The 21,936-nt window shown below is 58.4% G+C and overlaps 2 protein-coding genes across 4 annotated transcripts; one reads left to right on the top strand and one right to left on the bottom strand.

The window, feature by feature from the left end:
• Positions 1-381: 381 nt before the first annotated feature.
• PLK1 (polo like kinase 1) lies at positions 382-6,195 on the top strand. The gene is made up of 10 exons (XM_069029837.1): positions 382-1,012; positions 1,141-1,309; positions 1,387-1,531; positions 1,901-1,994; positions 2,492-2,711; positions 3,251-3,409; positions 3,492-3,569; positions 4,050-4,204; positions 4,637-4,819; positions 5,180-6,195. The coding sequence occupies exons 1-10, from the start codon at positions 596-598 to the stop codon at positions 5,384-5,386; spliced, it is 1,827 nt and encodes a 608-aa protein (XP_068885938.1). The 5' UTR covers positions 382-595; the 3' UTR covers positions 5,387-6,195.
• On the bottom strand, positions 6,186-17,051 carry ERN2 (endoplasmic reticulum to nucleus signaling 2). Of its 3 annotated transcripts, XM_069029834.1 has the most exons (22): positions 16,912-17,051; positions 14,529-14,646; positions 14,158-14,191; positions 13,547-13,619; positions 13,379-13,451; positions 13,107-13,229; positions 12,920-13,021; positions 12,425-12,686; positions 12,242-12,320; positions 12,006-12,156; positions 11,502-11,623; positions 11,170-11,346; positions 10,825-11,074; positions 10,536-10,626; positions 9,828-10,017; positions 9,533-9,632; positions 9,163-9,362; positions 8,394-8,541; positions 8,158-8,285; positions 7,842-7,965; positions 7,521-7,588; positions 6,186-7,442 (listed from the first exon to the last, which is right to left on the bottom strand). In XM_069029834.1, the coding sequence occupies exons 1-22, from the start codon at positions 17,032-17,034 to the stop codon at positions 7,251-7,253; spliced, it is 2,928 nt and encodes a 975-aa protein (XP_068885935.1). In that variant the 5' UTR covers positions 17,035-17,051; the 3' UTR covers positions 6,186-7,250. The 3 variants fall into 3 exon arrangements, with proteins under 3 accessions (XP_068885935.1, XP_068885936.1, XP_068885937.1); XM_069029835.1 differs by lacking the exon at positions 11,170-11,346; XM_069029836.1 differs by lacking the exons at positions 6,186-7,442; positions 7,521-7,588; positions 9,163-9,362 and having other exon boundaries at positions 7,873-7,965.
• Positions 17,052-21,936: the final 4,885 nt, after the last annotated feature.

Below are 21,936 nucleotides of genomic sequence, written 5' to 3'. Positions count from 1 at the left end.
CGTCCTTCACGGAGCGCCTCGTGCCCGCGCTCGGGAGTCCCGCGGGGCCGCGCTTGTCTCGGGGCTCCGCGGCGGCAGCGGGAGCGCGCCTCGCGCGCGTCGGGGGCCGGCGGGAGCGCGCGCGGCCACCACCAACGGCCGCCGGCGCCCGCGGCCACGCGCGCTGTGGGGGTGTGTCCGAGCGCGCCCGGCCCCGCCCCCGCCGGCGCGTGCCGCTCCAGGCTCCCATGGTGCCCCGCGCGCCGCGTGGATTTTAAATCCTGCGGCCAATGGGGAGCGGCCGCGCGCGGTAACGGCCCCGGCGCCGCCTTTGAATCGCGGCCGGACCGACCGACAGACCGACCCACAGACCCAGCTCAGCCCGGCCCCGCCCGGCCCCGCCGCTGCACCGCCACCGCCACCCGGCGCTCACCGCTGCTTCGGTGCAGGGACCCGGGACCCGCCGTTACCCCGGCACCCACCGCTGCTTCGGTACAGGGACCCGGGACCCGCCGCTCTCCCGGCACCGGCACCCACCGCTGCTTCGGTACAGGGACCCGCCGCTCCCCCGGCAGCGGCACCGCACGGCCCCAGCACAGCTCCGCACGGGCACAGCATGAACGCGGCGGGCGGGAAGGCGGCGCGGCCGGCGGTGAGGCCGGCGGCACGGCCAGCGGCACCGGCGGAGCAGCCCCGCGCGGAGCCGGCCCGGGCGGCGGCGGCGGCAGCGGCGGTGAAGGAGGTGCCCAAGGTGCTCGTGGACCCGCGCACCCGGCGCAGCTTCGTGCGCGGGCGGTTCCTGGGCAAGGGCGGCTTCGCTCGGTGCTACGAGCTGGCCGAGGCCGAGAGCCGGGAGGTGTTCGCGGGGAAGGTGGTGCCCAAGTCGCTGCTGGCGAAGCCGCACCAGAAGGAGAAGATGTCCATGGAGATCGCCATCCACCGCAGCCTCTCCCACCGCCACATCGTCGGTTTCCAGGGCTTCTTCGAGGACGATGACTTTGTCTACGTCGTGCTGGAGCTCTGCCGCCGCAGGGTGAGGGGCCGGGGGGCGGGTGTCGGTGTCCCCCGGGTACTGACTGTCCCCTTCCCCGCGTCCTGCGGTACTGACCTCGTCCCCGTCCCGCACCCCCCGCCTCGGTACTGACCGACCGTTCCCCGCAGTCGCTGCTGGAGCTGCACAAGCGGCGGAAGGCGCTGAGCGAGCCCGAGGCGCGGTACTACCTGCGCCAGACCATCCTGGGCTGCCAGTACCTGCACAGCCACCGCGTCATTCACCGCGACCTCAAGCTGGGCAACCTCTTCCTCAACGACGACATGGAGGTGAAGATCGGTAAGTGGCAGGGACCTCAGCCCAGGAACCGGCCAGCCAGGGCATCTTGGTCATATCCTGTCTCCATGTCCCTCCAGGTGACTTTGGCCTGGCCACCAAGGTGGAGTACGATGGGGAGCGCAAGAAGACCCTGTGTGGGACTCCCAACTACATCGCCCCAGAGGTGCTGGGCAAGAAGGGGCACAGCTTCGAGGTGGACATCTGGTCCATTGGCTGCATCATGTGAGTCAAATTGCCTTTCAGAGGCCACAGGGACGGGCAATCCCTGTGGTTCTGGTCTCCTTGACCCCTTGGAACTTAAGTGTGATCCAAAGCTCCAGGTCACTGTCCCCATAGCTCCTGGCTAAGTCCTGCTGCCAGGCAGCTTCCTACCTTCCTTAACTGAAACTTTCCCTGCAGGGTGCTAGATCCCAGCTTCCCTTTCCAGGGAACCAGGAGCCAGGCACAGTACATGTAGCTGTCAGTGTGTCTAATGCCAAGTGTGTTCCCTCTGCCAGGAAAGCCCCTGGGCGTGCTTAGAACAGGGTCGCTTCTGCACACAATCTGAGTCTCTTTTGCAAAACTGACACCTTTTTGTCTGGGAATGCCCAGGTACACTCTTCTGGTGGGGAAACCTCCTTTTGAGACTTCTTGTCTAAAGGACACATACATCCGGATCAAGAAGAATGAGTACACCATTCCCAAGGTATGGTGCTTCCCATGAAGGATCTGTTTGGCTCACAGTGGTGCTTGGTCAGCCTCCTGCTGCAGCCCCTGTGTCTGACACTCCGTGGGCTCTCATGTAGCAGGGGCTGTCAATGCTGGGAGGGGCTGTTTCAGTCTGGGGTGGCATGAACCTCATAGGGAGGCAGCAGCTCCCTGCCCCCGCCCCCCTAGTCCGGCAAAAATCCGACCTGGGCTGTTGGCATGTGGGGGTGAATGGACAAGGGCAAGTCTGTGAGGTCTGGGCCAGGTCCCCAGCTCATCCCACTGCTGATGAGTTGATCTTGCTCAAGTCAGTTGACCTCAGGTTTTGGGTACCATTAGGAGCCAGTTCTCTGTGCTGCCCAATTCTCCTTCCCCTGGCTTGTGTCTTGCTTGCCTGATGGCAGCACTGGAGCTCTGCTGGGTTGTAAATCCCGTTCATTTGTCACTAGCGCACATTGTCCCCTGATCTGTCTCTACACTCCACCTCTCCCTCAGCACATCAACCCCGTGGCTGCAAACCTCATCCAGAAGATGCTGAGGTCCGACCCTGCCACACGCCCGACCATCGATGAGCTGCTGAATGACGAGTTCTTCACCTCGGGGTACCTCCCCAGCCGCCTGCCCACCAGCTGCCTCACCATTGCACCCCGCTTCTCCCTGGCTCCCAGTGGGATGGACCTCGGCGGGCGGAAGCCACTGACCGCGCTCAACAAAGGTAAGTGTGGGTGTCCGGGTGAGGCTGGGCTGCGGTGCTGGAGAGAGCCTGCCTGGCCTCCAGCAGCATCCACAACCTTCAGTGTGCCTCCCTCACATCATCTCCTGATTCTTATGGAAATTTGGAGCATTTCGTGGATGAGGGGGCTCTCCTTTCTCTGCCTGGGACCAAAGCAGGGAGGAAGCACTGCATTCACTTCAGCTCTGTAACGGGCTCAAACTGATGCCCAGGAAGTTCCACCAGAACATGAAGAAGACCTTTCCTGTGTAGTGCCCGAGCATTGAACAGATTGCCTAGAGAGCGTGTGTGGAGTCTCCCTTACTGGAGATATTCCAGAATCCTCTGGACACATCCTGTGCCCTGTGCTCTGGAATTGCCCTGCTGGAGCAGGGAAGTGGGACCATATGCCCCACCACGGTCCCCTCCAACCTGATCCATTCTGTGTGCAAGGTGTTGCCTATACCTGGGGTAGGGTGTAAGTCTGGTCCCTTTGGAAACCTCCCTTGTCACACATCCACACTCTTCTCTCTCTGTCCCAGGACTAGACAGCCCTGCACAGGAGACCTTGCCGGACAAGGAGGAAGCAGCGGGACTGCGGGAGCTGGGGGATACTGTCAGTGGCCACTTGGCTGACATGTTGCAGCAGCTGACTGCAGTCAATGCAGCCAAGCCCTCCGAGAGAGTAGCAGTGAGGCAAGGTGAGCCTGGGGCAGCCCATGGGCCTTGTGGGATGCACATGCTGTGGGAAATGTCTCCTAACAAGCTACTTTCTTCCTGCAGAAGAAGCTGAGGACCCAGCCTGCAATCCCATCTTCTGGGTTAGCAAATGGGTGGACTACTCGGATAAATATGGACTCGGTAAATACTGTGGGTGGCAATGCTTCAGGATTTCCTGGTATCTGAAGGGGCTGGAAGAAGCCTGGATTTGGGCATTTCCTAGGTCTGGGTTTTTAATCACCATATTCCAGTGTGTGTGTCCAAGACCTCTGCCAGCAATCTTACCAAATACCCTGGGAGTCCAGAGCAGTGGTCACTGACCATCAGCCCACTTTAAGGTGGACAATGGCTACCTGTGCCTGAGGTGACCAAGCTCTCCCCAGCCTGCACAGGGACCCACCGTGGCAGCAGAGGCTGTTCCTGCAGCAGGTGATGCAATAAGGGAGATGACAAATCCAGAGGTGGAAAAGTGCCACCCAGACCTCCCCAAAGAGGAGACCTGGCAAAGACTTGGTGAGGTGGCTGTTAGGGAATCCCTGAGTGATAAACCATCTGCCTTGGTGCTTCCCACTGCTGGTGGTCCCCTGAGACTGGAGGCCTCATGGGGGTCCCTTCTGGCAGGTTACCAGCTCTGTGACAACAGCGTTGGGGTTCTCTTCAATGACTCCACTCGTCTCATCATGTACAACGATGGGGACAACCTCCAGTACATTGAGCAGAACAGCAACGAGTCCTACTTCACCGTGAGGTCCTGCCCCTCTGCCCTCACCAAGAAGGTCAGTCCTGGGGACAGGAGCCTGGCTGGGGGGGTGGTGAGACTCCTGCCAGCTTTGGGCGTTGAGGGGCAGGGTGGGTTCCAGGGAGAAACATTTACAATTGGAGGTCACTGGCATTCTGCAGGCTTCCTTTAGGTGGTGACACATGGTCCCAAGAACAGACACCAGCAGCTCTGACTGCTATCTGAGGCTCATTTATGAGCAGTTTCACAGAAATTTAAGTGCTCACATGGCTTGGACATACCAAAGTGTTCAGCAAAGCGAGTCTGACTTGTCACATTCAGTTAATTTTGAGGATTTCCACAAGCTTTTGCAGTGACACCTCAAGCTCTGAAAGACATAAGGAAGCTCTGGGACTGTGATAGCAGTCCCTGTGCTCCCCCCCTGTGCCTGGGGTCACCCTCGGCCCCTCACAGCCTGTCCCATCCACAGATAACACTACTGAAGTACTTCCGGAATTACATGAGTGAGCACTTGCTGAAGGCAGGGGCAAACATCACGCCCCGGGAAGGGGACGAGCTAGCCCGATTGCCCTACCTGTGGAACTGGTTCCGGACCCGCAGTGCCATCATCCTGCACCTCAGCAACGGCACTGTGCAGATCAACTTCTTCCAGGTGAGGCTCTGCCCAGGGCCATGGCTCTGGCTGCATGTAGTGCTGCTTGGAAGGTGGCAGGAGGGGATGACCTGAGCCAAGGTTTTGCCCAGGGCACTGAGCACTGGGAGCTGTCTGTGCCAGTACCCGAGGCCCCCAGATACTCCTTGCTCATGAAGGGCCATGCTCTCGAGCAGCAGGTTGGCTGCTGCAGCCAGGTGCAGCCCTGTTGACCTGGCTGCTGCCCTTTGCTGCACTCTGAAGGAATTCTGCAGAGGGGCCTTGTCACTGTGCTCTGAGTGCTGCTGACATGGCTCATCCAGAGGAGATGCTGCCCCAAGGAGCACAGTGCTCAGTGACTGCGTGTTCTCTCCCCCCCAGGACCACACCAAGCTCATCCTGTGCCCTCTCATGGCTGCTGTCACATACATAGATGAGAAACGGGACTTCCGCACGTACAAGCTGAGCCTCATCGAGGAGCACGGCTGCTGCCAGGAGCTGGCCCGCCGGCTCCGCTATGCCCGCATCATGGTGGAGAAGCTCTTCAGCTCCAGGTCTGGCTCACGCCAGACAAAATCTGCTGCTTAGACCTTGTTCTTGCTGGACTCAACATCTGTGCCAAACTGCCCACCTGTGGAGGAAGAGGTCTGGGAGCTTCCCTCCCATGGCCCAGATGGGTTCCTACTCCTGGGTATGGACTCATTGCCACAAGGAAGCCCCTGCTGCTGTGGGAATGGTGATGTTCACTTTGACTGGTGCCCAAAGGTTTCTTGCTTCCTGCTCCTAACAAAGTCTATTTTTTAATTCCCTACCTAGTCCGTTTTTCTAATTTCCCAAAGCCGAAAGCCCAGCTCCAACCCAGCCCCCTCATTTGAGGTGCCTGGGCCTGCTCTTGAGAGAGCAGAGCCGGGGCAGAGCAGAGCTGTCACGTGAGGTGCCCGTACATGGCTGTGCCCATGCTCTGGGCTTTGTTTTCTCTTGTAGAAGCTCAGGTAAGGTATTGAACAAGCCCGGGGTGAGAGTGATCAATTGGCCTTTTAATACTGAAACTACATGAAACCTCAACTTTTGTATATTGCATAACTTGAATAAAGATTGTTTGACATGGCATCCAGTCTGTTTCACTTCCCATTGCCTTGCTGAGGGAGGGACCGTCACCTCTGGCTTCCCCTATGAATGAGGCATCCTCTTACTCTTACTGAGAACCCGGGGCTGGGTTTGCTTCTCACTTGGCTCCGTGACTAATTATGGCTAAAGACTCAGCACCTGTCCTCTCATGCAGCAGTGTCTTGCAGGAGCCCATTGCCCTGCCTCTGTTCTCCCACCACTGCTCCCTGCCAGCAACTCTGGGGGCCCTCAGGCCAGTTTGTTTTTAAGCAGGACAAGCTTTTCAGTTTTTATTTTTAAATTTTTGTAACATTTTGTATAAATATATTCTGAAAAGAAAGCTGGTACAAACCCTGTTACCTGTGTAACAAAATCCCACACCCCAGCACACAAAGGAATCAGACTGTACAAAATTATTGCTGTTCCACATAGGAACTTTGCTGTGGGGCTCTCTGTGCCTGTGGGCCCAGCTGGTGCTGGAGGCTGGCTCGTTGGGATCACATGCCCATGGGGCTGCCATGAACCAGAGCACCCACTGGACACCGGCCCTGGGCAGCAGGCGAGGCTGGGGGAGCTGCAGGCATAGGCCTGTCTTTGAGGGAAGGATCCTAGGGGAAAGGAATTCCCTCCTTTGTGCCCAGAGACAACTGCTCCTGGACTGCTGTGCCACCTGCTCAGGGGCTCAGGCCTGGCAGAGGTACAGGCTGCTGGGGACCCTAAGGGAGAAATCCTTGTTTTCAGCCCAGCTGAGATTCACACCTTCATTGTAGGGGCTGTGCCCTCGGGCAGGTCCCAGCCCCAGGGTGGCTGCTCAGCCTGGCCTGGCTGAGCACAGCCCTCGCTGGGGCTGAGGGGTCAGCTCCAGTGTCAAGACTGGGGGCCTGGTCCTGCTCACAGCTCAAGGCCCCTGGCACAGGAGAGAACACACAGGACAAAGCTTCCTGTCCCCCTGGTGAATGCCCCCCTGGGACTGATGCCAGCTTGAGGGCACTGCTGTGCCAGGGCCTTGCTGCGGCCATCCTTGGGAAAACACACGTGTTTTTCCTCTTTCTTCTCTAAGCACTGTGTCCACCCCAGAGTTGTCTTCGTTTTCTGGCCCAAGTGCCTTCACACCTGAGTCTGACCATGAGTGTTTGCAAAGGTGGGTGCCCAGAGGGTCCCTCAGGAAACCCCAGGTGAGGGCATGGTACTGCCCTGTGCCCACCTCTGCTGCCCTGTGCTCCTGGTGCCCCCACCTGCTGGACCCCCACCAGGCCCCGGCAGAAGGACACTGAGAACCCCGGGCCCGGGCGGGGAGGAGAGGCCGCAGCAGCCGCGGTGCCCTCTGGCCGTGTCCTGTGCCCGCTCAGGTGCTGTCGCCCCTCAGCCCCTGGCAGTAGTACGAGTGGAAGGTGCGCTCGTGGGCACAGACTCGCATGGCCCTGTGTGTGTGCAGCAGCAGCCGGGGGAAGCGGGAGGTGAAGTACTGCACGAAGCCCTCGGGGACGGAGCCCAGGGCCAGCCGGACATCAGCTGGCAGCTCATGGTAGTGGTGCTTCTGCAGGAGAGAGGGTGAGGTGAGAGAGGATGGGGACAGAGGAGGTGGCACGGCCATGGGGCAGCTGGGTGGCTGTACCTTGTTCCTCATGGCCCGCAGCAGGTCACGCACTGACCCACCCTTGTAGGTGCGGAACTTCCTCAGGTCTGGGGACAGCAGGAGGGACACCGAGTGAGGCGGGACACAGCTGGGGTGAGGGGCTGCTACAGCCCCTGTAGTGCAAGCCCCAGCTCTGCTTCACTGGCCTCTCAAGGAAGGGCTGCCACCTTTACCTGCCCTGCTTTTCAGCTCCTGGGCATAAGCAGGTACCTGCTGGCCAGTAAAAGCACCAGCCCTTGGAGCCCCAGTCCCTACCTGCTTCACTGGACCCAACAATGAGCCCGACCCCTCCATGCTCACCCATCTGCAGTGGGAGGGAGATGTGCATCCTCCAGTTGGTCCTCACCACCGCCCGACCCCCCAGTTCCAGGGCTGAGACGATGGGCCCCTCAGCCGGCTCCCTCTCCACACGGTCACTGACGTCCTGTGTGCCCAAGAGCAGGGATGGGGTGGGTATGGCCCTGCCCTTGTTCTGCACGAGGTGAGACAGACTCAGGGACTCCTCACCCCTCCTAAGAGTAGCTCACAATGAGCATGTTGACCTAAACACAGCAGTTTCCAGCACGTTTTTCAGCGCACACCTGCATTCACTGCCGGTGGGAAAGCACAGACTCACCTGGAAGAACTGCAGCTGCTTCTCCTGACTCCAGAAAAAGGGATGCACAAGCACTACAGGGGCCGAGGGCCGGTGCTGGGGCTCGGGGCTGATCATCGCCACAATCAGCTCCCTTGCAACAAGTTTGTCTGGGGGTGAAACAAAACAGCGGAGAACTCGTCCCTGCTCCAGGACCAGGAACTGCCCCTCAGCCTGGGGCTTCCCCGCAGTGTTGTGCCACTGGGGAAGGGTCTCACCGTGAGCCTCCTCCTGCAGGCAGCTCAGCTGGTAGGAGCCCGCCAGGATGTTGGCCTGGCGCCGCAGGCTGTCCCCAAAGGGGTGCTGTCCCCCCGACACCACATAGTAGAAGATGCACCCGGCTGAGAAAATGTCCACGGCACTGGTCTGCAAAACACAGGGGCACACGGGAGCCTCAGGCAAAGGGTGAGGAAAGATTTACCTTCCACTTTTCTATTCTTTTATGTGGACAATTGGCTGCAGAGCTGCTGGAAAATGCATCGCATGGGGCTCCTGCTCTGCTACCTGCAGTGAGGGAGCCCCACCACCCCAGGTTTCCAGAGGCACAGCCAGAATTCAGGACTCCACAGCCCAACGGACATGCAGGGGCTGCTGGTGTCCCACCAGCAGGCAAATGGACACCAGTATGAGCCCCAGGACGTGCTCTGCCAGGGATCAGTACAGCAGCTGCTTCCAGTGGGAATGAGATTCTTAGTTCTGAAGAGAGAAACATAACCTTGGCAGCAACCCACAGCCCCTCCAACCTCCCCACCCCGAATTTCTGAGGACTGGAGCCTGATGAGACACCTATGCTGAACACAAGGGCAGGGGCACGGGGACAGCCCTGGAAAGGAGCACAGTGCCTGTGTCTGGGCTGGCTTGGGCTCATGGAGCTCTCATCTTAATTGTGAACCCAGCAGTGTGACCTGAGGCCACTGCCAGCGTGGGGGACACTGCCACAATGGGTCCAAGGAGCACCCGGGGCGGGGGTGGCCACAGCTCACTGACAGGGTTCTCCTTCGGGGCCTCCTGCAGCACCTCGGGCGCGATCCAGCCCTCAGTGCCAGGGATCCCGGAGCGGAGGCTGAAGCTTTGTCGTCCTCCCTGAAGCTTCTTGCAGAGGCCGAAGTCAGAGATGACGGCGCGGATTTGCCCGTGGCGATTCGGGACAGAGATGAGGATGTTACAGGGCTTCAGGTCACGGTGGACTGGAAGCGAGAGTGTGTGGTGTCCCCTGGTAGGGCTGGAGCAAACAGGGCTCTGCCACAGCCCCATGTGCTGCTGACCCCCACAGCTACTGCCCAAACCCCAACAGATGCTGCCCAAACCCCACAGCATCCACTGAGGAGAGGATGGAGAGGGGACTGCTGGCCCTTACCAATGCTGAGGGAGTGGAGGTGGGCCAGCCCGGACATGGTCTGATGCAGCACAGACACTGGGTCCAGCCCACGGCGGTTGAAGCTGGGGCTCTCCACGTACTGGAACCACACAAAGGAGAGAGAAAGGAACTAAGCCTGATTTACTGGGCAAGGGCAAGCTGGCTGGAGAGACACCCCACCCCAGGGTGATGGTGGGTGATGGAGAACAGCCCCTACAAAGGCTGTGTGTGCCCAAGGCTTGTGTTTCCAGGGCTCCTGATCAGCTGCAGCAGCAGCCCTGTGCCCGGGGCTCACCTCCTGCAGCGTGGCGGAGCAGAGCTCGATGGCAATGTAGTGGAACTGCCGATCCTTCTCAGTGCAGAAGTAGCGGACAACATGGGGGTGCTCATCCGACTCCCGGAGCAGCTGGACCTCACGGTCAAGCAGGTGGACACACTCAGGCAGGAGACGCTTCACGGCCACATTCCGGCCCTCGAACTGCCCCCTGTGCAGAGAGTCCCCAGTGTGTCCGTGTGTGTCATGACCCAGCCACACTTCAGCCAATGCTGGAGCTCACCCACAGGGTCCTCAGCATGGGTCACTCTGCCGTGGCTCCCAAAGCCTTGTCACATCACTGACAGGAAGAGATCTTCCCCAGTGTAAGCTGGGAACTGGAGGGTCTCAATTTTGTAGGAAAATGACATCCCTCACTTTTTACTGTGTTCAGTGCTGGAAAAGGGGCTCAGCCAGAGCCTGGGAACTGTGTGAGGGGCCAGACCAGGTGCAGGCAGGCAGGGAGGGTGTGCAAGGGGGACCTGCCCTGTGTACCCAGTGCCTGCTTAATGAGGGCCACAAGTCCAGGATGGGTGTGATGAGGACCAGAAGAAGGTGAAAGTGGTGAGTTCTTCTCAAAAGTCCCTGTACCAGTGGCCACCACCCTGGGCAAGAGCTGCCTTGTCACTATCCCTGTGGCTCCCAGGGAGAATGGGAGCAGAGTGGGGGCAGGCACTTGGTGTCACCCACCTGAAGACAAAGGTTCCTCCAGCTCCATGGCCCAGCACGTCCTTGGGGTTAAAAGAAACTTTTCCAACTACAACCAGGTCTGGTTCTACATCTGCAAGGGAGAGAAGACAGCCATCTTCCAGCCTCCAAGCATTAGTTCTGTATGGAGGACACCTGTTTCTTTACTCATCTGGCCATTTCTTGGGCCCTGCTCTTATGTGGCCCATGCTTATCCAGCAGCAGATCTGGCACCTCCTCCCATCCCAGCTGGCTGCAGCCCTCACAGCCCACCCATTCCCTCTGCACCCACCTTCAGCAGCCACTGGGACGGCTGGCTCCAGGCTGACCATCCCATTAGCTGGGTCCTTCAGGTGGGCTGAGGGGCTGGAGCTCTGTGAAAGCTCTGATGCACTTTTCTGGCTCAGCTCCAGCTCCCTGGGCTCCTCAGGGACGCCCTCCCTGGAGACTCGCCCCGGGCGCAGCATCTCCTGCTGCTGCTGCAGGAGCTGTATCTGTTCCTGCAGCTGCTGCTGCTGTGCCACATGCTGCTGCTGCAGTTTCTGGAACACAAACCATGGGAATACTCAGCTCCATGCCTGGAGCCATGCTGGAGCATCGGCTCCGCTATCCCTCACCCTCCAGCACCACCACTCACTGTGAGCAGCAGCGCCAGGATTCCCCCGCCCAGCAGAGCTGTGCCGACGCCAGCCAGCACCAGGTCCCAGGAGCCGGATTCGGGATAGACTTCCACCTGCTCCCCCGGCGTGGGGTCTGGCTGGAGCTGCCCCTCGCTGCGGACAGCTGGCTCCTCTGGGCTGCTCGGGGCCAGGAACTGCAACACACACCCAGGGCTGGGTGACACAAGAGGGACAGACTGCAGGGCACTTGGGTTTGGGACCTTCTTCCTGTCCTATCTCACACTGTGGACCCACTGCCCACCCCAAGCAGCCCAGACCCTTCAGTGACCAAGCACCCTTCACCACTCACATCATCAAACACGGTCCTGGTGGGAGGAGCCCTGGGGATGATGGTTTCTGTGGTCTTCCTCAGGTTCTCTGGGAAGGCTCTCAGCATGGTGGTGTGGACCACGGGAGGCAGCTCATGGTGCCCTGTGACAGGAGGGGAACAGACACAACCCTCAGTTCACCTCTTGGTTTCAGCATCCATTCCTTGCCAGCAGCCCTAGCTCTCCTGGAGAAGGGGGGGGTCACTTCTCATGGGACCCCAAGCATGGGTAACAGTGAGCCCTGTTTCAAAGGGTCCCTCCCCACCCCTGCATCTTGTCATTCCTGGGGAGGGGACAAGGATGGGCTGAAACAAGTCCCGAGACAGAGTCACCACAGCCTGAGGTGACTCACAGCCTTAATCCCATTCATCCCACGGCAGGTCGGGCTGTGCCCCTAAAGCACAGCAGCAGCTCAGGTTGCTCCCCACTGGGCACCATCTGGAAGCCAGCACATGGGGAAGTCTGTGCCTACCACGGGTCCGCACCTATGAGGAGCCACTGGTTGTGAAGTGAGGTGATGCTGCCCTGTGGGTACTTGACATTGGTGCTGGGCATGATCTCACACTCCCCGGACTCCCTCATGGTCACGTCGTCCGTGGTGGGGCCGTCGATCCTGGCCAGCGTGATGCCCTGGGGCTGGGGATGTGGCAGCTCGTGGGGCACCGCGTGGCCGGATGCGCCCGTGGCGGCTCAGCCCCAGCAGGGCAGCAGGGACACTCACCACCAGCGCCACACTGCCGTGCACCAGGGAGGTCATGGCATAGAAACTGGTCGCGTGCTTTCCCACATAGAGCGCTGGCCTGCAGGGCAAGGACAAGCATCACCTTCTGTCCATCCCGGATCAGGGTGGCTGGGCACGAGGAACAAGAATGCCACTGGCTGCCACTGCTCGGGAACCACATACAGCAGCTGGGTCTTGGTGGCAGCGAAGTCCTTGACGGACTGGTAGCTCCACTTGAGGACATGGATGTCCTGTGACTGGAAGGTCAGATAGCGCAGGGTCTCCATGGCCAGGTTGAGGTGGGGCAGGCGGCGCAGACTGTCCTGGTGCCACAGGTAGATGCCAACCACAGGTGAGCCGTAGTTCTGCGCCCACAGGACCTCCCCGCTCTCCTTGTCCAGGGTCACCACCAGCCCATCCCCGCTTGAGGCCAAGTGTGCCATTTCTGGAGAGAGCAAGAGGGATGAGGGATGCAGCAGTTGAGCTGTGTCCCCTCAGTTCTGCCACTGGCCATGGGCTGCTGCCTGTTCTCCCCAGAAAGGGGCACAGCTGAGACCTGCTGGCCCTGGCACTGTCACCCCAGGCCCCTGCACAGCCAGAGTCCTGCTGCGAGCGGGCACTGGGGAGCTGGGTGCCAAGACTCCCAGGGCTCCCGTGGCTGCTGCAGGTCCCACTCACTGTAGTGGTAGGACTCCTCGCAGAGCGGGGCCGAGTACTCAGAGAAGGTGGCGTTCCAGCGCAGCTCCCGTGACTTGGTGTCATACATGGTGATGACGTACTCTGGGGACAGGAACAGGGCACCAGGTCACCTCCAGTGCCCCGTTCCTGGGACCAGGTGGTTATTGGAGGCACGGGACTGGCTTACGGGTCCGTCCAATGTAGAGCAAGGGGCTGGTTGGGCACAGACCATCCCAGGCCTCTGTTGAGAGGGTGGTCTGCTTCTCCCCTGACTTGGGGTCCACAATGAACCAGGTGTCCTGCTTCTTCCCTGAGAAGGAAAATGCCTTCTTTGTAAGTCCCTGCAGAGTCCCTGCCTGTCCCTGGGAGCTCCTGCTGGGCTCCTGCCTGTCACCCTCCATGGCTCCCAGGAGCCCCCGGTCAGCACGGTTTCCCCCGCACGCCCTAGCACCTCCGTACCAGTGTAGAGCACTCCATCCGAGCTGCGGCACGGCGAGGACTGCACCAGCTCTGGGATAGTGAATGGCAGCTTCTGCAACACAGGCGGCACAGCAAGTGCAGGGCCAGAGTCACCTCCCCAGCCCAGGGCACCCCAGGGGGTCACAGGATGCCCACAGCCCCACTGACCATCAAGCCTTCTTTATTCTTTCCTCCCAGGATATACAGGCTGCCATCATTGGGGTCTGGAAGGAATGCTGGCCTGGGAAGGAGGAGAGAATTATAAAACATGAGCTACCCCCTGCCCTGGGCACCCCCAAGGATGCAGAGTGGCTACACTGCAGAATCCCCTTTAGCAGTTTGCTCCAGGGTGAGTCACTGCAGGACTTGACCTTTCCTGGACACCTGCAGCACTGGATTGGGCAGGAGATAACTTCTACTCTGGTCAGTCCTGGGACTCCTCACAGCCACCCAGTGCCCATCTGCCAGACAGGTGGATGCCCTGCCTGTCTCAAGGAGCTCTTGCTGTCCTGCCTGCCCCTGAGCTTTCAGGGGGATTTCCCTCAATTTCTCTCCATGCCAGTGTGTGTAGTTGAGTTGAGAGCTCCTCAGCTCTGCAGCCAGGGGCCAGCTCCTCCTCGTCACCATGTGCCAAGTGCCAGGACCAGGGTCAGGGTAAGGTGATGCCATGGCATGGGCTGCACATTTCGTTTCTCTGTGGTTCCCCTTTCCTGCTGTTGCTCCATCAGTTATCAGGGAGCCTCCTGCACTGCCCAACTGCCTGTGGGGGTGACACTCACTCTGCCACATACACCGGCACTTGCAGAATGGGATCTGAAACAGAGAGTGAGAGGCCACGTCAGCAGCGCTCCTGTGAGTGGGACAGCACAACACCACTGTTTACCCAGCATGGCACTGTCACCCAGCCCAGCCACGCAGCCTGTTTGCCTTTCAGAGCCAGAAGAGACACCAATGGCAGATGCTCATCCGTGCTCAGCTGTGCCTGGGGCCGGGGCTGGGGCTGATGCTGCAGCTGGCACCTCACCCCAGCGCTGGAGGCACTGGCAGCCCAGAGCCCATCCACCAAGAGCCAGGTCAGGGGATCCTTCCCAAACCCCAAACATGCTACAGGAGCCAGGCTGTAAGCAAATGCCTCCCAGTCACTACTCACCATCCTTCAGGGTCCACTTGATGTCCCCTGTGCTCTTGCTGACAGCGTGGAGGTTCCCATCCAGTGTGGAGATGAAGAGCAGTGATTCTGGGACAGCCACGGCACCGCCTTGGAGGCTCTAGGACAGACACACCATCCTAAAGAGCTCAGCCAGACTTGGGAACAAGCCCCCAGCCCAGGTCCTCTGCGCAGCTCAGCTCCTGGGGCAGCTGAGCCCACGGCGACCAGCACCACCTGCACCTCTGGTCCCTGGCTCCTGCAGCACCACTCACATCCCACCAGAGCCATCCTGGGGCTGGAGAAGCCTTCCTTTCCCCTCCTCTCCCTGGATGAGTTTTCCCACAGGTGGGATGAACTGCAGTGTGGCTGTTCCCAGTCACAACCCTGGGTGCCTTTCTAAAGGCGACAAGAGCAGCTCGACCATTGGCTCCTTCCAGAAACAAACGAGTTGGGTGACTTTTCATGCCAGAGAAGTGATAATTGCTTGCCCAGGCCTTCAGAGCTGCAGGTTTCAGCTACATTGAGGAAGTAATTGCAAATTCACCTGGGAAGAGGAGCTCCTGCTTCCACGTATGGCGTCCGCATAGCGAGCACCAGCTCAGCCAGTGCCACACATGCCAGCCTCGCCCTGTCGGCAAACAGGGATGGGCAAACAGCAACGGGACCCACATGGCTCTGGCAGTCCCCGATGCCAGGGATTTGGCAGCAGCGCCTGAGCCCCTGGCTGGCCGCAGATTAGCATGAGAGCCCAAGGACATCCCTCAAACTCAGCCCCTCAGTAGACTCTTCACTGCTCTGGGAGCCTGAGCTGGCAAGAGCCTGTCCTGGGGGCCTGTCCAGGGACCAGCCAGCAGCCTGTGCCCAGCCAGTGCCAACATGCATGTCTGAGACCATTTGCAGAGCAGACAGTACAAGATCGGCTGTGGCACGGCAGGGCCAGAAGATTTCTTCAGCTGTAACAAAGCACAGGAGCACACACAACCTCCCTCACAATGCCCCTCACACCAACCTCTATGTCTCCAGCCCAGTTTTTATTTGCACTTCTTTTTGCTTAGTTTTCAGGTGACGTCAGAGCGAGTTTCCGTGCTCTGGCTTTGCCCAGAGGACATGGTGGGGCAGGCAGGGAAGGGGACTGCTGCCCACCATGGCTCCTCCAGCCCCTGTGGCCACGCAGGCGGGATTGCTGCCTGGGGACATGCCAGGCTGGCAGACAAGGGGTTCTCACAGTGCGGCCACCTGCCCGGGGGAAACTGAGACTGCCGAGCCCCCCCCAGCTGTCAGGGCTCTGTACTTCCTTCCCCCCTGATGCTCTGTGTTTTTTTCCATCTATTCTGCAAGTGTTTTGGTGCCAGGGCACTCGGGCAAAGGCCAGGCTGCCCGGCCCGCTCCTGACAAATCACCAGGGGCAGAACTGGAAGCACTGGATGCCTGTGAGCTGCCACCCTCCCTCTGCTCCCAGCCCCAGTTGCCCCAGCAGCCGTTCTGGCCAGCCCCAGCCCAGAAGTGTGGCTGTTGCTCCCATGGGGTGTTCCCAGGAGCCGTGCTTTCCCGAGGTTCCCACTACAGCACTCTGGACTCTGGAGTAATGCCGCTGCGGCCGGAGCTCAGCCGTGGGCTCAGGGCACACTCGTTCCCCCAAAGATGGATAGAGGGGGACAGCCAAGCACAGACAGAAACTCGGCATCAGCATCTGCTGCTTCCTTCAATGAAGCAGGTCTACCAGTGTAATCCAAAGCCACCCTGGCACGCTGCCTATCTACTTGAACCGCCACCAGCTGCTGGATCCGGCTCCGAAGGCACCACCCTGACAGGCAGCAGCTCCGCGGGCAGGACTAGGCAGGAGGGGGCCGAGGGCAGCCAGGGAAGGGGACTCCGCTCCCGGCCACAGCCAGGCCCAGGGGTGAGGATGGAGAACAGCCTCTGCTCTGGGTGCCGCAGGGGAGTCTCACACCGGTGACAGCCCGGCACCCCATCGCACAGCGATCAACGCCACCCATGTACGGCCATGGGACCCCCCGGCAGCATCCCGGCCCCGCGGGCACCACGGCCCCTTCACCCACACCACGTACACCCTTCTGGGTTCCGATCCCCGCTCAGGCACCTACCCTGAGCCCTACGGCTCCAGCTCACCGGTGTCACACGCGGAACGCTCCCGCGCACCTGCCCCGAGCGCGGCGTGCCCGTGCCCGCACTGTCACACCCGGGGCACGAAGTGTCGTGTGCCGGAGCCCTCCCGCAGGACGCGCGGGGCACAGTGAGCACAGGCTCACACTGGGAACCACAAGGGCACCGCACTGCCCCCCCCCACACCTTTCCCCCGCGCTGTCCCCTCTCGGGCGCTGTCCCACCCTCCCGCACCCACCGCTCCCAGCGGCGGCCGTACCTGTGCCGGGGGCGGCGGGAGCAGCAGCAGGAGCGGCGGCAGGAGCAGCGGCAGGAGCAGCGGCCGGAGCCCCCGGAGCGCCCCCCGGAGCCCCCGCGGGCGCGGCGCGGCGGGGCCGCCCATGTCCCGGCCAGGCCAGGCCGGGCCGGGCCGCGCTGTCGCCGTGAGTCAGCGGGGCCGGGGCGGGTCCCGGACGCGGCTTCCGCCCCCCGCGCCGGCCCCGCGCTCCGCACACGCACCCGGACACGGCGGACCCATCGGCCTCCCCGCCCCGCTTCCCCTCGCGGCTCCCGATCGTTTGTACGCGTTCAGCGTACACGCCCCGCATCCCCCCGCCGTGGGCACCGGCCCCATCCCGGCCGCGGGCACCGAGCTGAGACAATTCCTCTCGCCGGCAACGCGGGTCGAAGCCCTCCTGGCGGCAGCGGCAGAGGACCCGGCTCCTGCCGCCACCCCGCTGTAGCCCCCCCAGCCCGACGTGCCGGGAGCGCGGCTGGGCTGGGAGCTCTTCCCGAGGGACAACGGGGAACAGGGGCTGCGGTGGGACCCCCGCGTGAACTGAATGCTGGACGCCACAGCCAGGGCACACCTGGACACTAAACCGAACAGGAACCTGCCCGCTGGCACACGCTGGGAGAATGGCAGCACAAATTTGGGGCTATTGAACTGTTTCAGAGATGGGGTTTTTTTGGGTGGGGGGACTGGAGGTGTCTAAAGGCAGAGGTGAAGCCAAGCAGCGCCTGTTCAGCGTGACAAACCTGAGGCTGCTGAAAGCCCAGCACTGGGGCTGCTCCCGAGCTTTGGGAGCTGTTAAATGGGAGTGGGACTGTGAAACCGCAGCCAGGGCCAGGCCAGCCCAGCAGGACTGGACCAATCTTGGTGTAAAAGCAAATTAAAGCCCAGCTTTGCGCAGGGAGGTAGAGATCATCCCATAACTCACAGCCCATGCGCGTGCAGTGGCACAGAGCAGCAGCAATCCCCATCCTGGGAGATGGGCATCCACAGCTTTTGACATGTCACCAGGTGTGGGGTCCCCTGAATTTCTGCCTGTGTCCATCTTCCCACAAAGAAACTCACTACAAACCCTTTGCTCACAGCTGTTCATGCAGGAGGAAGTAGCTCAGTACTACAGAATATGGAAACACTCAAACACAGAAATACTTAATTATCAAACTTTAATTCATAAGACTAATCTTACAGAATAAAACACCAGGATAACCAGTCAAGGTTACACTTAAAAAATCCAGCAGTGCAAATCTAAGACTAAATATTTGTCATCTCCCTCCCCCCAAAATAGGCAATAGATTATTTAAGAATACCATAATACATGGTACTCACATATTCCATTTAAAATAAATCTGCAGTGGACACAAATATCTAAGTTTTTTTTAATATAAAACCAAAGAATTAATTGCTTTGAGTATGGATAAGACAGAGTGAACTTCCATGAGCTACCAAGGTGAATCCTTGGCTAGAAAGTAAAATGGCCACGTTTCACACAAGACTTGTTATGGCTCTCCTGGTCCCCTGCTCCCCTTTGGTGACAAGGACATTCACTAACAAAGCCAACGGTTGCATCGTAACAGGTGGGGAAAGGCTGGAGGACAGAACTGAGGGTGAAAACAGCTCCACTGGAAAAACCAAGTTACAAAGGAAGAAAAGTAAACCAAGAGAAGTCTGGAAACAAGCCCTTCAAGGATGGGAGCAGGGAGTGCTGTGCCCAAGACAGCGGCACCGGTGGGGTCAGGACCGTGGCTGTGGGGCAGGGGGTGCAGAGCAGACCCCACTGTGGCACCTGGGCAGTGCAGCAGCAGGGAATTGTTTCTCTTTGGCCCTTAGAGCACGGAGGAGCAGTGGGCACCAGACAGCAGGTGCAAGCTGGGCAGGGTGTGTGTGGCACCAGCAGAGTGTGGTGGTGGTGACAGTTTCTTATCTCCTTTGAATCCAGATCACTCTCTTCCGTCACCAGAACATCCTGACTGTAGTCCACATTCCTCATCAATGTCATTAATGGAAATTACTAATTTACTTTAAACTTGGTATGAAACCACGTGAGTAACACAAGCTCTTATGCAAGACAGTCTCTGTTCAAACCCCAACCAGGCTGAGCAACACCACTTCGGCATTCCCAACAAAGTAGTGATCCTGGGACTGCTTACACTTGGGATGCACAAATGGAGAAGGAAAGAATACTGAACTTGGGACAAGTAGAGGAGGAGAAACCTCTGGGCAGGGATGGAGAGGGGAAGGGATGGCACACAGGTGAGCTGTGGTACTCAGTGTCATGGAACAAGGTGGGGAGCTGGGGGACTGACAGGAGGGATCCCAAGACAGCAGCAAGGAGGGAACACTGCCTGGGCTCTGGGAGCACCAACAGCAAACACCAGTTGTGTCCTGCAGGAACTTGCATTTGCCTCACGAATACTTCAATCTGCAATCAGCAAACCCAGAAAACACTCAGTGCAACCTCATACGGAGTGCCACCCCAGGACGCTCCCAGGGAATCACACGTACACACAGCAGGAACCAGTCACTGCTGAAAACATCCTATTAAATTGTAATTTCATACAATACAGCTGAAATACACTTCTGTGCAGCTGTTACTGTTAACTTCCCACAGAAAATTGTATCTCAGATCTCAGAATCACCTTTAGCACCAATTCCAAATGCCGAGTGTTCTTGCACTTTACTCACACACTGTGTCTCACTGAGGACCAACCACCAAACTCCTCCCCAGGACCATCAGTTATGTAGAGTCTACCTTGGGATGGTCACAGTGACCAGAGAGCAAAATCCAAAGCCAAGAGAGAGGCAGGCAACAGCTGCGAGGCAACTGTGGTGCTATCCCGCTAAAGAGAGGGTGTTTCTTAATGTCAATAACTGCCTTGGAAAAATTGGTGTATGCCAGAACACACAAAACTCCACATCATTCCCAGAAAAAAAAATGGATCTTAAAAGCAGTGCTGCTAATTTGTTAGAATATTCATTTCAAAGAGGTCCCAAGAAGCCTGGGATATTGAGCCAACAAACACCAACTAAAGCATTTATAAGTCACTTTCCTGTATTTTAATTCAAATTTTGCACATAGAACAAAAAAAAAAGAAACAATTTCATTTTTCCAATCAAAACCAACCTGCAAGGAAGCACCTAAACAGGATCACATTTTCTTAGTGTATTGTATTTTCTTCATGTTTAAAACTGGTTTGTATGTAACCAAGGGGTTTGTGCTCAGTCTCTTTCGAGCTACCTGGCCCAGGACGCAGAGCAGCTGTGCCCCTCTGGCAAGGAGCAGCAGGAGAGTGACACTGCCCTGTGCCCCGGCAGCCTCAGCAGTGGGTTGGTGCCTGTCCCCACTCACCCCAGAGTTACTCACCCGGTTGCTGTGTCCAGCACAGAAGCCAAAGGAGCTGGGAGGAGCTGGAAGTCGGGCATGTACCCTCCCCAGGAGCAAGGGGGCGAAGGAACAGGAAAGGAAATGAACATGAACAGATGCACAGACAGGTCTGAGCACGTCAAGGAACAAATGGGAGCTGATCATCACAGAACCAGCAAGGTGGCAAGTGCCAACGTGGCCCCAGGTGACAGAAAGAGCCAGTGTCACCCCTTTGCTTATCCTGTAGTGCCCATACCTTCCACCAGGTAACGAATTGTTAATTTAAGCCTTAACACCACAACTGGCAACTAGAAAACCACAAGTGTGATGGCTGCATTTCATCCATGACATTGTCACCAGTAAACTCAGGCCAGCTCCCCTCTGCCCCCACTTCTCCAGGGACTGCCAAGGGAGCTGACACGGCTCTTCTGGCCCCAGCCACTCATGTCAGGACACACTGCTGCTGGCCTGTACACAGAAAGGAAATACCTCAAGCTACAAGAGTAACAAGCACGTCACTAGTTTCTATGTAGGATATGAAACACCTTTAAAACTCATATTGTGTGGCTGTTCTAACAGAAAATACAAACTAAAAGCTGCTATCTAGAGGCTACAGGGAAATATGTAACCTCAACACCTACCAGAAAGCCAATGTGTTTTCCAGTCTCTCAAGTAAAATAGAAATAAAGTAAGTATTCATTTGGGAATTTGCACCTGCTGAGCTTCAACTGGGCTCTTCCCTCAAGGAGCATATTCAGATTAGCTATTCCTAAAAGGCTGTTTCTGCATGGGTTTGAGCTACTGGCACGGAGCAGCACCGAGCCCCAGCGCTAATGAAGAGCAGGGATGTGTGAACTGCTCCAGTCTGGTTGCACAATGCCATCTGCTATGGGCTTTGCACCTGTCCAGGGCTGAGGGCTCTGTTCAGAACACCTGAGAGAAATGGCACGTGGATGGCTGGGATGACACACAGAGCATCACAGCCCGAGGCGCAGCACGTTCCTTCTGACAGAATGAGGTGTGAGGGCTTCTTGTGAACTGGAACAGGAGAAAAGCTGGAAGGTGGTTTACATTTCAAAACATCACTTGCTGGATAGTTAATCTAAAGTATGATTCACTGAATTCAAGATCACAAATTTTCAAATCCAGCTCACAAAAGACTGCTGCTGTTATTAAGAATCCAAAATAGCATCTGAGCTTCTCTCTTCCCTACTGTCCCCATCCCAAACAGTGCAGGAAGGTCTCTGCAGTTCCCTCCCTTTGGGAGATCTGTGTCACCCTGCTCCCACCAGGCAGCATTACGGTGTTTCCATCCATGTCCATGTCACTGTGTCCCCGCTCACACCCGGCAGCACAACAGTGTTTCCATTCCAACAGCTCAGTGTCAATGCAGCAGCTGCAATATGATCCTGGACTGCAACATGCACGAGCAAGAAAATGCTCCCAAAATGTAGCAGCCCAGGGCAGGAGGTGAAGCACTGACCTGGCACAAGAAGGAACAACTGGCAGCACTGGGTCACCTGCCATGGCAAAACATCCCCGCAGAATTCACCTGCTCCACACACGCTACACAGACCAACCCGGAGCTGCCAGAGTCGGGAAAAGGTGAGGAAAAATCCCAAACAAGCAGGGCATCTTTGGGTTAAAACAAA

The sequence above is a fragment of the Aphelocoma coerulescens genome, chromosome 14, assembly GCF_041296385.1.
Source record: "Aphelocoma coerulescens isolate FSJ_1873_10779 chromosome 14, UR_Acoe_1.0, whole genome shotgun sequence".
In the NCBI taxonomy this organism is placed as follows: Eukaryota; Metazoa; Chordata; class Aves; order Passeriformes; family Corvidae; genus Aphelocoma; species Aphelocoma coerulescens.
The sequence above is the reverse complement of the archived record's forward strand: the minus strand, read 5'-3'. Positions and strand labels throughout refer to the sequence as shown.

Coding starts and splice junctions, on each gene's coding strand:
- PLK1 (XM_069029837.1), top strand. CDS start 596: ATGAACGCGGCGGGCGGGAAGGCGGCGCGGCCGGCGGTGAGGCCGGCG. Junction 1,013..1,140: donor TGGAGCTCTGCCGCCGCAGG/GTGAGGGGCCGG, acceptor CGTTCCCCGCAG/TCGCTGCTGGAGCTGCACAA. Junction 1,310..1,386: donor CGACATGGAGGTGAAGATCG/GTAAGTGGCAGG, acceptor ATGTCCCTCCAG/GTGACTTTGGCCTGGCCACC.
- ERN2 (XM_069029834.1), bottom strand. CDS start 17,034: ATGGGCGGCCCCGCCGCGCCGCGCCCGCGGGGGCTCCGGGGGGCGCTC. Junction 14,192..14,528: donor CAAGTGGACCCTGAAGGATG/GTGAGTAGTGAC, acceptor TCTCTGTTTCAG/ATCCCATTCTGCAAGTGCCG. Junction 7,443..7,520: donor TGCGGGCCATGAGGAACAAG/GTACAGCCACCC, acceptor TCTCTCCTGCAG/AAGCACCACTACCATGAGCT.